The sequence below is a fragment of the Eurytemora carolleeae genome, unplaced genomic scaffold, assembly GCF_000591075.1.
Source record: "Eurytemora carolleeae unplaced genomic scaffold, Eaff_2.0 scaffold659, whole genome shotgun sequence".
Taxonomy (NCBI): Eukaryota; Metazoa; Arthropoda; class Copepoda; order Calanoida; family Temoridae; genus Eurytemora; species Eurytemora carolleeae.
The window spans coordinates 80,425-96,865 of NW_019396552.1; the positions used below are offsets into that span (position 1 = coordinate 80,425).

Consider the following 16,441-nt stretch of genomic DNA (forward strand, 5'->3'; position numbering starts at 1 on the left):
GTTTTACATTATGGTCATTGGTCAAAGGTGACAATAAAAAAATACTATAATGGCCAATTTATAAGTGTTTGATGAAATAGAAGTACATAATTTTTAATGGAATTTGTTTCTGATAGAATAAGCTTATTTTAGATTTATATTTTACCAAAGTTTTTTTTTAATTAAAATTGTGTTGATTCAGTTTTATTAATTAAACTTTTCAACAAACGAACACAAGAACGATTATCAAATTTTAAATTAATTTCAAACATTTTTCAAAATTATTTTACAACACTTGAATCTCAAAATGAGGAAGAATTTCATTTGAAGCGAAATTACTGGTCATAGAAAGTTTGCAACCTCGTAGCTCATCAAATTTTTATTTCACATTTAACAGAAGGTAAAGAAAAGCATAGGTTTTATTGCATAGGAACTAATAATTGTAAAGATATATCCATTTTTTCGGCTTCTTATCATTACGAAAGTGACTTGATCATTAAATGTTTTCAGTGTTAACTTTGTGAATCTTTTTAAATAAGGGTTGAAATCTCGTCTACTGTTCCAATATACTGACTGACTGAATACATTGCATTTCTTCGCAATCTTTTATCAATCAATTAAATCACACACAATTTTCAATCACATAGAAAATATATTTCATAAAATTTTAACATATTAACAGATTGTGAACAGTTTGATCTCCCTTAACGATTGTGTTCGCAATTAGAATAAAAAATCTCTCTGATATACAAATTTTTTCAGATTTTAAAATGGCTCCTGTATCTACCGATCTCTCTTTAGGGAGCCTAACAAGCCAGCCAAGCAGTATGAACTACGGTAATAGTTTAATACCTAATATTTTCTATGAACCATGGAAACCCGCCCAAAATAACTGAATTCATCGCCGCAAACATTATTTTTCTAACACTTTTTTTAAAACTAAATGTCGTAGACCTTTAAATTCTGTTAAGTCAAAATGTCAAAGTTAAAAAAAATCAGAGGTTTATGGGATTTAACCTTAAAGTTTGAGCTGCAAGTAATCAATTCTTTTGAGGGTTCTCGGCGCTTTGTTTCTCTAAAATTATAATGCCTGATATCAGATATAAAGTTCATTTTACGTAATAATTTAAAGATTAAATATACGCCTGAAAACTGTAAACATTCCTTTATTTTTCAAATATTCTTTCAGGCAAGACATTTCTCAAAAATGTATTGATTGATACACAAAGCTGGACGCCACAAGTTTACTTTGAATATGTGCATTTGCTCGACACTATTAATTAACCAACGAGGATTTAAAACTTACAAAATAGGACGATTTCTAAGTTGAATAAAATCTTCTCCTTTGAATTTAGTATTTTAATGGCTTATTATATGAATGGACAAGCTGAGCGAAACATATTTACAGTTGCAGAGAGTTATAAAAATAATGAGACAGATAGTGCAAATTCCGTACAATCGTCTCTGAAGTCTAATCCTTTGTGGGTAACCCTGTTTATCCTGCTAAGACTGATAAGACTGGGTCAACTTTGAATGGTCACAACACTTTGGCCTTTGATTTTAACTCACTAGCTTACTGATCATTTTGTGAAGCGCTTAACAGGAACATCTGAAGACACTTGTTTGAACTTTAGTTGTTAAGAGGAAATTGGCAAAATTTTCATCAATTTTTGTAACCTTCAGACTTTGGATTAATGTGAAAATTGTTCAGGTAACGGCGGAACATCAGGAGGAAAATCAAATTTGATCATCTTCGATCAAACCAAGGATCCAATGTTTAAGCTTGCAGAGAACTACAGGTCTGTATTTTAATTTAATTGTCTCAGATTAAAAGTGCCATTAGTGATTAGAAACATTACTAAGCTGATTAACAAGGGCTGAAAATTTGTCATCTTTTGTCATTGTTCGTCTTTCTCAGGATATCTCAGGATATCTCAGGATATCTCAGGATATCTCAGTATATGTCAACTTTTTGATGTCAAAAAAGGTGTCTTTAATTAATCAGCGCAACATTCTTTATCCTTCCAATTCTTGGAATTTCAAAATTGTGTTCTGTCATTTTCTTCATTTTAATTTTTTTAGGTTTTAAAAATTTCATTTCTTTAGGTCTCTTCAACGTAAGCTGAAAGCGAACTGGAAGGTTCAGAATAATTTAGGAGAATCAACAATATCTATGAACATGCTCACACAGGTCAAACCATTGGGGGTGCAAGGGAGGGGGCATTAAATATCTATGAACAATGAACATGCTCACACAGTTTAAACCATTGGGGGTGCAAGGGCATTAAATATCTATGAACATGCTCACACAGGTTTAACCATTGGGGGTGCAGGGGGGGCATTAAATAACTTTGTTTGCAGCTTTCTCTGATTTACAACGGTGTCCTTGAAATCTTTTTCTAAACATTAATGTGGAAGATATTTTCGTTTTTCAATATTTTTAAAAGTGTTTAATTCTGATAATTCCCGAAGGTGAAAACAGAAAACCACAATCTTAAAGAATCAATTTTCATAATTGTAAACAAAATACATTCTTTATCAGACAAAGCTTTTAAAGGGATCGTTTGCTTATTTGGGTAATTTAGGGGTAAACTAACTAGCTTGACAAACTTAGGGTTAAAGGGATCGTTCATTTATTTGGGTAATTTCGGGGTTAACTAACTAGCTTGACAAACTTAGGGTTAACATGATTTTATAATTTGATTTAATTTTGAACATTTAAGATAATAAGTCTAATAAACTAGACAACTGATTGAGGGGTGTCATCAACCGGGGGGGGGGGGCGGAACTAGGATTTTCGACCTATCTGGCAATAACAGATATCAGCGGTTGGACAAGTTAGACTTGGAGTACTGACAGAAGCTAAGTATGTGTAGAAAGAGCCGAATAGAGAGTGGTTCTCACATCCCACTTCGAAAGTTTTAAAAATAAACTATTTCGGATTACTCACAAATGCATCATTGCAAGCAAGGTGTATATTATATTTACATCGAACGCAGAGTTGAATCTACAAACCGAAATTGCGTATAATGATTAATTGAGTGTCGTAGAGAACGTCGTCTTAGTTTATACAGTTTACAAGTTTTTAATAGAAACATGTAAATTTATTGCTTATACTCAAATATGAAAAGTTTCATATTTTAGTATATAATAGCAACACAAAATGGCATTGAAATATGACAAAGTTTAATTTGTTTGGGTTTTTGTTGCTGAAAAACGTCTAGTATAGTAATGGGACCGTCCCTGTCCTCTCGAAGTCTGAACAAAAAATCGGCTTTTTCTCCGGCCACAGTTGTCTTTGAAAAGTAAGACTAATACCAATTAACAGCTAATAGACTGTTTAGTTTACCATGAAATTACCGAAAAAAATGAACTGTCTCTTGAAAGGGTACTGTTTAGAATGGGGCTATTGCTATTTTGCATTAAGGTTCACTTGAATTTACTCATACAGTCCCTTTAATCTATTAATAGATGTTGAACAAAGTTTGAGTTAGAATGGCATTATAATTTTCCAATCGATTCCTGAATACATTATTTTTATTTTTCTACACGAACCCTGCAAAACCGGGAAAGTTCAACGTAAATTTAGTTTTTACTTTCCCTTGTCAAATGGAAAACAAATACCTCACTTTTTGGAAAAACATTAACTTTCGTTCTCAATATTAAAAACTCAAAAGCATTCTAAAATTACGAACATTTTTAAAGAATTTTAGAACAGATACTTTAAAGTTATCAGCTAGCTGGACAAACTATAGGGTTAAAATGATTTTATAATTAAATTTGATTTTAAACATTTAAGATAATAAGTAACTCGAGATAAAGTAGTATAATTTTGATTAGCCGAGGTCACGCACAAGATGTTGGGGGGTTCGTTATAGCAGTGGAATTATTTATAATAAATAATATATAATATATTTACTTATATATATAAAATTTAAAAAAACTATATATTTAGGCTCGTGTGTTCGTGTTAGCTGGTCCTAGAGATAAGTTCACTGAAACAGAAATTAACAATCTCAAGAAATATCTCGAGGCAACTAAACCAATACAAATATACAGGAATTCCCACAAAGAATGAGACTTAAGAGACGACTGTTCGGAATTTATTCTGTCTGATCCCTTTTATTTATTATTCCCTCACTATAGTTTCAGTAAATATTTCCATTTACTGATAGCGCCGATTTAAGGATTCATAACTTTGATTGGATAATGAGATGGATAGAAAGATAGATGTTACCGCCATACTTTTTCTATTGGTTCAGATTAGACTTAATTTAACCTTTAAATCTTAATATTTTAAAAGTTATTTTATAGTCTCTTCCTTTGTGGGCAACCTTGTTGCTAACAGGGTGTCCCAAAAATGATGTTTTTTTAGAATCTGAAATGTTGTCTCGCGAAAGAACTTTTTATGCAATATTTATTCTTGAAACATATTTTATCAGTATTGTTTTGATAACAACAAGAAAAAAATGTTGTCCTGGGTTTTAAAAAATGTTGTCTGCCTTTTCAATTGTTTATAGCATCAATATTCCCAAACAAAATCCAACAACAACAAAAAATGGATTATTCTAATAACGAAACCCAACAAAAAGATCTAATATATATGAAAAATATAAGGACAAAAAATGATATCAAAACAAAAAACTTCTTTAAACTAATATACGTTATCCCCCCCCCCCCTCCACCCGCCCGAAAATAAAATTAAATTTAAGTTTGGTTTTGATATAGTTAGGAGGCTCTATTCTAGTAATGTTGGGAGATGGAGGGGAAAAAAGGTAAACAATTCTCCGCGTAAATAAAAGACGACATTTAATCCTTCAATTTTCTCAGGTTTGGAACAAACATAAACTTTCTGCTTGAGGAATGTGGGATAATGGTGAACAATGATTCTGTTGTCAGAACAAACTTCTACAAATACTTTCATCCGAAGGTAATCAATTAAAAAAATCTAAATTAATAGAATAAATATTGTAGAATATATATATATATATTCTACAATATTATGAAGACGATTTTCGATTTCAATTTTGATTTCTACAGCATGGAATCACGTAAACAGGGAAACGAAGAGAAGATGTCAATTAAAAACTTGTCAACTTACTATTTTGAAAAAAGCTTGTTAACAATCGAAATTTAAACAGAAAAGTCGTCTTCATTGTTTTGGTTTAACACCGACAACTGTAGAACAACTATAACCTTTATGACAAATAAAACAGTACATAGTTCAATATTAAAAAAAAAATGAAAAATTATCATTTTGCCGAAGAAAAACTAATGCAATGTCAAAATATTTACATATTGAAAATATGAGCGCTGCCTTAACATTTTAAAATCTAAGGGCCAGTCAATGTTATTCAAAATCAAATTGGAATTCTTTGTACAAGAAGAAGATGTCGTTTTCTGGATTTTTTTGATAAAAATATTTATTTCTGTCAACATCCTTCTTTGTAACATTTAATAAATCCGCGCATGGGAGTTCAATTCTTTCATATTGAAAATACGGATAAAATCATGTGTTTAAAGATTGTGAGTGTTCCATGTACATAATATAGTGATTTAAATGTAAAACGACTGTTATTTAATATTTTCTATGTTTAGGAATGTTTGATACAAAATGGAGTTTTAAACCGAGCTGTAACTGAAATAGCTGGAAAGGTAAACCAGAAGTAGAATATATGCACCTGCACACTTCCTCCCTTTTCATCTTTATATTTGAATATGTGGAACTAAAATCCCCCCCCCCCCCTCAAAGGGCTTCACCTCGTCATCTAACCTCTTATCACACGCCCCCCCCCCCTCCATACTTCTTATAAATATTTTGAATATTTAAGATGAGTTGACATTAATTGGAAAAAATCTGACTTTTTACATTGAGACCAAAGTAACTTTTTAAGTAAAAAATTAAACTTTTTTTATTAAAACAAATATCCCAGGAATTTTTAATCTAGTAAGGCCCGCATTTTGGTGTATAGTAATAAACTGTAAGAATGCATGTAAACAGTACAATTTGAATTTTACTCATGTAATTAAACTTTATAAACTCAGAAAGGAACTAAATCCTTGCCACAAACTCAAATTTACAAATCTTTACAACCTGGAAAAATTAATTCTTTGATATTTAAAACTTTCATAATTTGATCTAACAGAATTAAAAGTTTGCAATTTTAAAGGCTTATGAAATCGAGATGCTAAGATATACAGGTTTAAAAAACAGAGTTTGTGGCAAGTTCATGTGCGATGTTTTACGACTGTTTTTTGTTTGTTTTTGTTTCTAACCTTTTTAAAAGGAATTAAGTCTTTGCCACAAACTCTGATTTTCTCATTTCAATGTTTTTGCAACCCAAAATCATAAAATTTATTTATTTCTAACTGTGAATTCTGTTGGGTCAAATAATTTAAGTTTGAAATATGGATTAGAAAATTTGAGTTCGTGACAAAGACTAATTTCCTTTCTCTTCTTTAACTTATTAGATCAAATCAAATGCCTTTTAACGAATTTCAGCAGCTTCAACTTGTGGTCATGAAAGACTTACCCATATGCATGTGGAGAATAACTCTGAAATGTAAACCGTCCCATTTCACTTAATTAGTGATTGAATAAGGGTTTAGTAAAAGTATTTGCTTTGTATCTTAATTATTGCTATAAACCCCCCTCTTCTTATTTCAGAGTTTTCTAGTAATCACTGTATAGACATTAATTTTTATATATATAATTATTGTATTTTTATATTTAGGGATTGTCGGGTCTGATGCTTGATGATAATTTAGACTCTCAGGTTAACTTAATTAATATTATAATTGAATAATTAAGTAATTAATTGATTAATTAAATAATTAGGAAAAGCAATTATTGTATTGGCTGTCTAGTACTAAAGTTAGTTTGTATAAGAGATATTGAAGGAAAAGTGTAGATAAAAGATAAATTAAAAAAGACCGAATTGATTAAATTTTAACTCTTTAAAAGGTGAATTTTCAATATCAGCTATACATTCATTCATCATATCAGATTTGAAGATTTTATAAGTTTTTGCCACGAAGTCTGATTTTCTAATCCCTACATCTTTACAACCCATTGTTTTTGACCTTATATATTTCAAACTATGAATTCTGTAAATTAAGTTTATCAATGGTTTACACCATCAGGCAGCAAAGATAAAGGAATTATAAAATTTGATTTTGTGACAAAGACTCAATTACTTTGCTTAAATGAAGTGATGCTCATTTAAATTGTGAAAATATCGAAACATATTTGAGGAACTTATATTTTAGGCAATATCCTTTCTATACGCATACGGAGCAACATTAAATGTGGCTCGGCCCGCTGTTGCCGTCCTCTCAACAGGCAGCGTCTCATTTCCACAAGTAAATAAAGCATTCGAAGAATTTATTGTTATCATAACTAGAGGTTGTTTATAATCTAAGAAATAAAGGACAATTGGTCACAAACAAAAGATGAAACTTTAATGACGACCTGCAACTATTTATATATCATGATTTTGAATTTGTTTGTCTGACTTCTATATTTCAAAAAAATTCAGCGGCAGGGAGTATACAGGGTTACCCACAAAGGATGAGACTTCAGAGACGACTGTACAGAATGTATACTGTCTGTTTCCTTATAATTTATTATTCTCTGCAATCGTAAACGTCTGTCTGTTTTTCCTAATAAATATATAAGCTAATTTAAAGATTGTATTCAAGGTAGAAGACTTAATTCAACCTTGGACTCGTCAGATTTAAAGAGTTTAATGTCGTCTTTACAGTCTCATCCTTTGTGGGGTGGGGTAACCCTGTATGTTAAATGAATTCTTTGCATTTGTCTCTGAAGTCTTATCCTATATGTTCATGAACAGTTTTGAAAAGGAATGAACAAAACATTTGTTTTTTGTTGGTTTTAAAACCGGTTTTGTCAGGAGCGGCCAGTACTAGCCCTGTACAGTCATCCAGGAGGAGGGGGTGGCAAACTCGCTGTGCTCGGGAGCTCAGCTATGCTGACAGATCAGTTCATAGACAAGGAGGACAACTCTAAGTATGTGCTAATAATAATAATGATAATAATGATAATAATTATAATAATACCCTTAAAACCTTTATATTTAAGTAACCTTGAGGTATTTCCCTTTTTAACCTTTATATTTAAGTAACCTTGAGGTAAATCCCTTTAAACCTTTATATTTAAGTAACCTTGAGGTAATTCCCTTTAAACCATTATATTTAAGTAATTTTGAGGTAAATCCCTTTAAACCTTTATATTTAAGTAACCTTGAGGTAAATCCCTTTAAACCTTTATATTTAAGTAACCTTGAGGTAAATGCCTTTAAACCTTTATATTTAAGTAACTTTGGGGTAAATCCCTTTAAACCTTTATATTTAAGTAACCTTGAGGTAAATCCCTTTAAACCTTTATATTTAAGTAACCTTGAGGTAAATCCCTTAAAACCTTTATATTTAAGTAACCTTGAGGTATTTCCCTTTTTAACCTTTATATTTAAGTAACCTTGAGGTAAATCCCTTTAAACCTTTATTTTTAAGTATCCTTGAAGTAAATCCCTTTAAGCCTTTATATTTAAGTATCCTTGAGTTAAATAACTCTGCAAGTCACAGTATAGAGAGTCCATAACAGTTTTCAAAAAGAAAAACAAGTAAACCACAATAATCCATGAAGAGACAAAGATTTACAAAACACCATTGTAAATAATATTAAATTTATATAAATTGTAAATTATTGTAAATTTATATCGGGGCCCACTTGCATTGTTATTACGTCTACACTACAGTCTACCGTCGTTTTAAAAGAAAAGGGTTTCCAGAGAGGACTGTATGAAATTTTTATTGTCTGTTTCCTCATATTCATGATTCCCGGAAACTAAACTAATTGTGTCTTTAATTGCATTTCAAGACGTTATCCAAGCCAGGAGACTTAATTGAACCTTGGGATCGTATATCTTTTAAGTTTTAAGTCGTCTTTACAGGCTCATTCTTTGTGGGTAACCTTATACATTGACTTTGTTGTTGAACGAATATTTATTTTTTAGAAATATCGTTTAACGTACTTATGATGATATTTAATATTTAATCATAATGATTAATTCTTATATTTGTCAAGTTGTGTAAATATGTTTCAACACGAATAATGTTTAACAAGCCCAAACTAGTATTGGTCATACATAAAATTAAATAAAATTGGAATAATTATTCTAAGGTGCACTGTATCCGTTATTAAACCCAAACAAATGCCTTTCAGCACAATTAGTTATTTATATATTAGCAGTTAAGTGTATTTTGATTTGGCCCTGTAAAACAACAATGTGTTTACACTTTAATACAAGTTGTCTTCAAAGGGAGTGGCTGGCTGAGACATATTAGTTGAGCTGATAGTGCATGGTATTGTAGAATTTTTTTCAGAAATCACTGGAGACCTGTAAGACGTTTGAACTACGGTGTATGATTGCTAAATAATAGCGCAAAATGATTTTTTTAAATGTCCTTAGAATTCAGCACTCTTAGCTCAACAAACATTTCTAGCCAGACACTCTCTTTAACCAATCAGAAGTGAGCAGCAGTATATTCAGCTAAATAGTTGAAATCAGTATTAACCAATTATCAGAGTTCGAACTGGCTTCGGTTAATTTTAATAGTTCAAACACATCGTTTAGTACACTAAAAGAAATTTCAAAGTACCTGTTCAAACTTTTTCTGGCTCTTTATTCTTTTTTTTTTACTTTGTTACCTGTTATATTCCATTAGTAAGTAATGTGTACTTGAAAATTTAGTTCTGGAAAGGGGGGTGAGTTTTCAACGTAGTTGGGACTACAGTTAAAATTTCCATTATACCATTTACAAAAAATTTTGTTTCTTATTTCTAAAATTATTTTACTAACAAAATTTGTAGGAGCAACGGAGGCAAATTCAACAATTAGTAGAAGTATGGTTTAAATTTTGAAAGATAAATTTATCATTTATGAACGTTTGAAAATTTTAATTGGGCTCCGGTGCTTCAACAATTTTTTATTTGATGAAATTTGACATTTCTTAGAGTGTATGAAAACTAATGAATATTAACCTCAATGCAAATAATTGTTTGTAATCTATCTGATCTTGGTAAAATGCTAGTGAAGAAACAAATAAAATATTTTGATGTCCCATTGGAAAATGCTGCATGCATGGAAAGTACCGATTTTACAAGAACTGTTAAATACAAGAATGAATATTTCATGTGTTGAAGAATTCGAAGATAACGTAATAACTAAAATAATAAATATGTTTGTAATGAGTAATGATCAATGCGGCCTATTTTTACATAATTTTGCATATTTTTTTACTTTTGTAAAACTTGATTCAGACTTTTTCTTGCTTGTCTTAAAACCCTGAATGTTTAGGGTGAAGGATATAGTGTTCAGTTTCCTAACCTCAGATGAATTTGAGCTGAACAAGATGGACGCCGAGGATCCAGAGATATCAGATTATATCATGATACCAGACACAGCCTGGTTAGCTGATACACCTAGGGTCTGCCTTCAGGTTAGTTATATCAGATTATATCCTGCATACCAGACACAGGCTAATTATATCAGATTCAGATTATATCACGATACCAGACACAGGCTAATTATATCAGATTCAGATTATATCACGATACCAGACACAGGCTAATTATATCAGATTCAGATTATATCAGGATACCAGACACAGGTTAATTATATAAGAGTATATCAGGATACCAGACACAGGTTAATTATATCAGATTCAGATTATATCAATATACCAGACACAGGTTAATTTTATTAGATTCAGTAATTATATCAGATTCAGATTATATCAGGATACCAGACACAGGTTAATTATATAAGAGTATATCAGGATACCAGACACAGGTTAATTATATCAGATTCAGATTATATCAGGATACCAGACACAGGTTAATTATATCAGATTCAGATTATATCAATATACCAGACACAGGTTAATTTTATTAGATTCAGATTATATCAGGAAACGAGACACAGGTTAAATATATGAGATTCAGATAGATTATATCAGGATACCAGACACAGGTTAATTATATGAGATTATATCAGGATACCAGACACAGGCTAATTATAAAAGATTATATCAGGATTCAGGATACCAGACACAGGTTAATTATATAAGATTATACCAGGATACCAGACACAGGCTCATTATATTGTTCTAATTATAAATCCCCACATACAAGGATAGCCTTTTTTTGTGCTAAAAATTAGATGAATTAGATGAAAAAAATGAATATATTTTTATAATCAGGAAAGTGAGGATATTCCCTCTGACTACACTAGACTCTTTAAATCCAATCTCTATTCTGTTCACACCAGCATGGTTCCAAAAGTCATCAATACCTTCAAGTAAGAGTTTTTATGTATAATTTTCTTACAGGGACATGCCTGATACTCATGCAACGCTAACCGTTAAACTTTATCTCATCGAAATTGTTTAAGATTTTGTTTAAAATGTTTTTAATTTTGTTAATTTCCCTTAATTTCCCCCGCTATTTTCTCTATAGCATAAAACATTTACATAAAAACCACCATAAAAAAGATCAATTTTTAACGAGAAAAACACATTCAATTGATTAAGTCAATATCAGGCAAAGTTTTAAATGGTAAAGAACTTCAAAAAGCTAGATTTTGTACGTTTCAAATTTATAATTGTGCTTTTTGTTAAATTCAGAAAAAATGTAATGAAAAACACTGCTAATTTGTAATGTGTATTCATAATATAGTAATGTGATGACTTGTTAGGGATCTAGGTGTAAAACATGATCCTCTAAAGCTCATCACCCCACAGTTTGAAACACCCCTGCCTCCTTTACAGGTATTTGAAAAGTCTTTTAAATATATATTTTGTTTTCTTGGGGATTTTGATTAAGTATGTGATATGCTTAACCACAAAGTATGAACGTTTAATGATGACCTGAAACTTTTAGATATACCAATCTGAAGTTTTTTTTAAAAAGTGTTATCCTTTAACATACGGTAGTAGGCGGTAATATCAATATGAGGGGTTTATTTGAGTTTTTATTGTTAACAAGGTTTTTTTAAATCACAAATTTACAACTGTTTTAATGGACAGTTTATCTGTTTCCTTGTTTTTATGTATCCATACTGCTTTAAAGCTTGATATAAATCAATGTTAAGGTCGAAAGTCGTCTTCATTATATTGATATCATCGCCTAACACCTTAGTTTAAAAACTTCAAAGCTCAAGTGAACCTTGAATGTAAGAAGAACTAAGGCTGAATAAATCCCGTACAGCTGTTGCTAGAGTCTCATCTTCTGTGAGTTTTAAGTTTCATTAAAATCAATAAATAAAATAAATAAAAATTTAGAAAATCAGATTTTTTTAAATATTATTTATTGAACTCACACTAAATTCTAATGGTCCTACCAAATTATCAAAAAATTAACACAAAGACGACATTTTAAAGCGCCAACAATCATATTCAGGCGGCAGTTTTCCCGCCACAATTCCGGAACCTTCCAGATCCCCAGCTGGAACTATTTGATCTTGATGAAGCTTTCTCCAGTGATAAATCCAGGCTGGCCCAGGTAAACAAAAGACTTTACCAATTCAACATCCAGAATTTGCTTGCGTGGTGACACAATTTAATTTTTTGAAATTGTTTACGACAAAAATTTACGAGAAAAAAATATGTGAATCGTTCCATGAAGACCTGTATTTTTTAATTTACGACGCTCAGCCTTAGTGTTCACTGTGCAAATGTTGTTAAGAATTACATTTTTTATACAAAAAATTTGTTATCAATATGAAGTGAAAAATCCAATTTCTATTTATAGATTACAGGATAGGATGCTAAAGCTGCTCATGCAATGATTAAAATGTCAAATATTTGATCAATAAATCATTGATAGGATTGATTAGGAGAAATATTTTCAATAAACTTGATATTCATAAAAAAATAAGAGCAACAAATTGTGTAACTTAAAATAGATAAAAAATGAAAAAGAAAGAAATTATTAACATTTTGAAACGACTTGAAGACATTAAATATGAGAAAAAGAAAACTTGAAGACATGCGATCATGAGAGCATGAGAACATGAGAACATGAGAACATGAAGACATATAAAGAAATGAGAACATGAAGACATGTGAATCATGAGACCATGAAGACATGAAAACATAAAAACATGAACACATGAGAACATGAAAGAATAAAATTTAACTGACGATGAAAGCATTTAACTATAAAACATAAACCTGAGCTGAAAACTTTAGAATTTTGGTCGTCAAACCTTATAGAAATCCAAAGTATGGACCCGCTACGTAGAGCAACATGGCGTATTTTCCGGGAGAACATTTTTTTTATATTTTTGAAAAATTAAACGTTTTTGTAAAATATTGTAGCTTATCATTATCATTATCATAATTTCTATTTTTTTTAACATAATCTAGACATTAAAGGAGCAAAATAGTTTAATACGTACATTTTAGGTTTGGAAAAAATTCTTTAAAGTATAAAAAAAAGTTCTCCAGTAATGCTATTATGATTTCATAAAATTTCGTTTTACCATTTAAATAAAAGGATTTTATGAAAATTATATTTACTTTACACTAATAATTCAATTTTTCAAAAATATAAAAAATGTTCTCCCGGAAAATACGCCATGTTGCTATACGTAGCGGGTCCATACGTTGGATTTCTATAAGGTTTGACGCCATTGAGATCAATGCTTGATCTCCTTTTTTTATTCATCTTCATCCACTAAAGTGCCTCAAATTATATTTATCAGAGTGTACCAAAAGAGAGGATTAAGAAGATCATAAGTTTCCACAGTGGATATTGAGATTAAGCGATCAGGATTAAGGATATCCTATTCTAAAGTTTTTAGCTCTACACAAATAGACATAAACTTGAAAGCATAAAACAGTATAAAACATAATTGCATGATAACATGAGAACCTGAAACATAAAACCTCAAATACATGAAAACATAAATGCATGATAACATGAGAACCTGAAATATAAAACCTCAAATACATGAAAACATAAATGCATGATAACATGAGAACCTGAAATATAAAACCTCAAATACATGAAAACATAAATGCATGATAACATGAGAACCTGAAATATAAAACCTCAAATACATGAAAACAAACCAAGATATTAGATAACTAAGATTGTACTAGGTGACAAATAAATGTGGCGAAGAAGATCTTGAATACTATATCAGAGAGTGTGGAGAGATATTGGGAGTTAACCCTAAACTTCCACAGGGGGCACAGGTAACAACCCCCCCCCCCCTCGATACCTAATCTTAAACTACCCCATCCCCCTGTGGTATCCTTCCCCCTTCCTAATCCTAAACGTTCACAGCGGGGCACAGGATCCCCCTTCCTAATTACAGGGGGCACAGGTGGTAACATACCCCCCCTTTACCCATTCCTAAACTACTCCAGGGGGCACCGGTAACATACACCCCCTTTACCCATTCCTAAACTACTCCAGGGGCATAGGTAACATACCCCCCTTTACCCATTCCTAAACTACTCCAGGGGCATAGGTAACATACCCCCCTTTACCCATTCCTAAACTACTCCAGGGGGCACCGGTAACATACCCCCCCTTTACCCATTCCTAAACTACTCCAGGGGCATAGGTAACATACCCCACTTTACCAATTCATAAACTACTCCAGGGGGCACTGGTAACAAACCCCACCCCCCTTTATCCATTCCTAAAGTATTCCAGGGGGCACCGGTAACATACCTCCCCTTTACCCATTCCTAAAAAACTACTCTATGGGGGGCACAGGTAACGAAGCCTCCACCCCACACCTAATCACAAACTAGCACAGGAGGTTGGGGATGCACAATAAACTTACCCTTCCTTCTTTCTTTTATCGACGTGCTTTACGTGTTTATTGTATTTCAAAAATGTAGTCTGATTTTTATCTGGCTTCATTCGAACAAATATAAAAGAGTTCGAATTTTTTCAATTTCTAAAATTCTAATAAGGAAGACAATATTAGAAATATTTAAATATTATTGTTTTTACTTCCCTCCCCTCATAAAGGGTTTCCAACGAAAATTTTCGCATTTCGTTCGCTCGCGAAAAAATGTGAAAATTTCTCGAAAAAAATCAGAATAAAAAATGCATATGGTTTTTGCGAGAAAAAAAATTCGCTTAAAGTTTGCGATATACGAACAAAAATTTTTGCATTTTTTCGCGAAACGTTTCGTTCGCTGGAAACCCTACCCCCATTTTTGCACTCAAGTGTCAACTTTAAATTGCATTGTCAATATTTTTCGGCCTTGACTTTTAAACTATATATTTTCAGGATGCAAAGCACATTCTAGAGTTCGTGTTCGCGCACATAGTTGAGTTCAAGAAGATAAATCACGCATTCGACGAAGAACATTTCGATTAAATATTGTTATTATTGGAACAATGTTATTAATAATACAAGTGCATCTGTTTTATCTATGGTGCAGATCAAGAATTGTCTTGATTTATGAAGAAAAAAATGTAAATATAATATATATATTAATTTATTTTAATTTTATGGAACTTTCTTTTAAACTTTAAATTAGTCTTTGATCTGTGATAATTGAAGAATAATAAAATGGTCCTGAAACTTGAAAGGGACTAGGTAAGTCATTTCTAGTGATTCTCCATTTCTAGAGTTGCATCTCGGAGTATCTTTAAATTACTCCTTGTTATGAGAGCTTAAGGGAATGGAAAAAAGAATTCAGACAGCAAAACTAGTTTTGAGATAATGTTTATTAACAAATATTTAAATTGTTTTCAAAAAATACTGAATTATAAAAAAGACATTAAAACCGTTGAACGTAGATGCAAACTCTTGAATTGTAGATATGGAGATCAATGAGCCTGATCCAGATAAAAGATTTGTTGTCTTTGCCACAAACTCAGATTTTCTAATCCCTATATCTTTACAACCCAATATACCTTAGATGTTTCAAACTATGAAGGCTGGTACATCAAATAAACTAAGTTTGAAATATCAAAGGTTTGTACCATCAATTTACTAAGATATAGGGGTTAGACAATTTTAGTTTGTGACAACGACTCAATTCCTTTAATCTTTATTCAATATCCCATGAAGCCCTGGATTCAAAAGTGCCCAGATTCGTGATTCGTGATTATAGGCAAGGGCGTATACAGGGGGGGGGGGCAAGGGGGACTGCCCCCTAGACCTGTAAAGAGGGGGGCGTAGCCACCCCCCCTAGAATTCAGAGATTTCACACTTTTCAAATCTTAAACTCAAGTGTGAAGAACATGAAAAATTAGTTTGCTGTTCATTCAGTGCACTATAAGAAGATTGTATATGTGGACCAGAGCCACCATGACAGAAGTCCGAATGAAAAATTTATCTAGAATCCTATTCAGATGGGTCCTATCAGGAATAGCGAAGTAAAACAATTATTTTTAAATGCCAAG

The 16,441-nt window shown here is 31.5% G+C and overlaps 1 protein-coding gene across 2 annotated transcripts; it reads left to right on the plus strand.

Annotated features, from left to right (window-relative positions):
* The first annotated feature begins 745 nt into the window (after positions 1–745).
* On the plus strand, positions 746–15,537 carry LOC111705370 (intraflagellar transport protein 52 homolog). Of its 2 annotated transcripts, XM_023477884.1 has the most exons (16): positions 746–816; positions 1,691–1,778; positions 2,086–2,170; positions 3,935–4,012; positions 4,708–4,754; positions 4,810–4,909; positions 5,578–5,634; positions 6,714–6,755; positions 7,249–7,341; positions 7,893–8,008; positions 10,359–10,500; positions 11,263–11,360; positions 11,757–11,829; positions 12,461–12,562; positions 14,167–14,262; positions 15,318–15,537. In XM_023477884.1, exons 1-16 carry the CDS (start codon positions 750–752, stop codon positions 15,405–15,407), a joined length of 1,374 nt encoding a protein of 457 aa, XP_023333652.1. In that variant the 5' UTR covers positions 746–749; the 3' UTR covers positions 15,408–15,537. The 2 variants fall into 2 exon arrangements, with proteins under 2 accessions (XP_023333652.1, XP_023333653.1); XM_023477885.1 differs by lacking the exons at positions 746–816; positions 1,691–1,778; positions 2,086–2,170 and adding an exon at positions 2,273–2,291.
* Positions 15,538–16,441: the final 904 nt, after the last annotated feature.

Bases quoted from the DNA above. Each gene is read 5' to 3' on its own strand.
- LOC111705370 (XM_023477884.1), top strand. From the start codon at position 750: ATGGCTCCTGTATCTACCGATCTCTCTTTAGGGAGCCTAACAAGCCAG. The intron at 4,013-4,707 runs GCAACTAAACCA...GTTTTGATATAG, and splicing joins ATCTCAAGAAATATCTCGAG to TTAGGAGGCTCTATTCTAGT. The intron at 11,361-11,756 runs GTAAGAGTTTTT...ATGACTTGTTAG, and splicing joins AAAGTCATCAATACCTTCAA to GGATCTAGGTGTAAAACATG.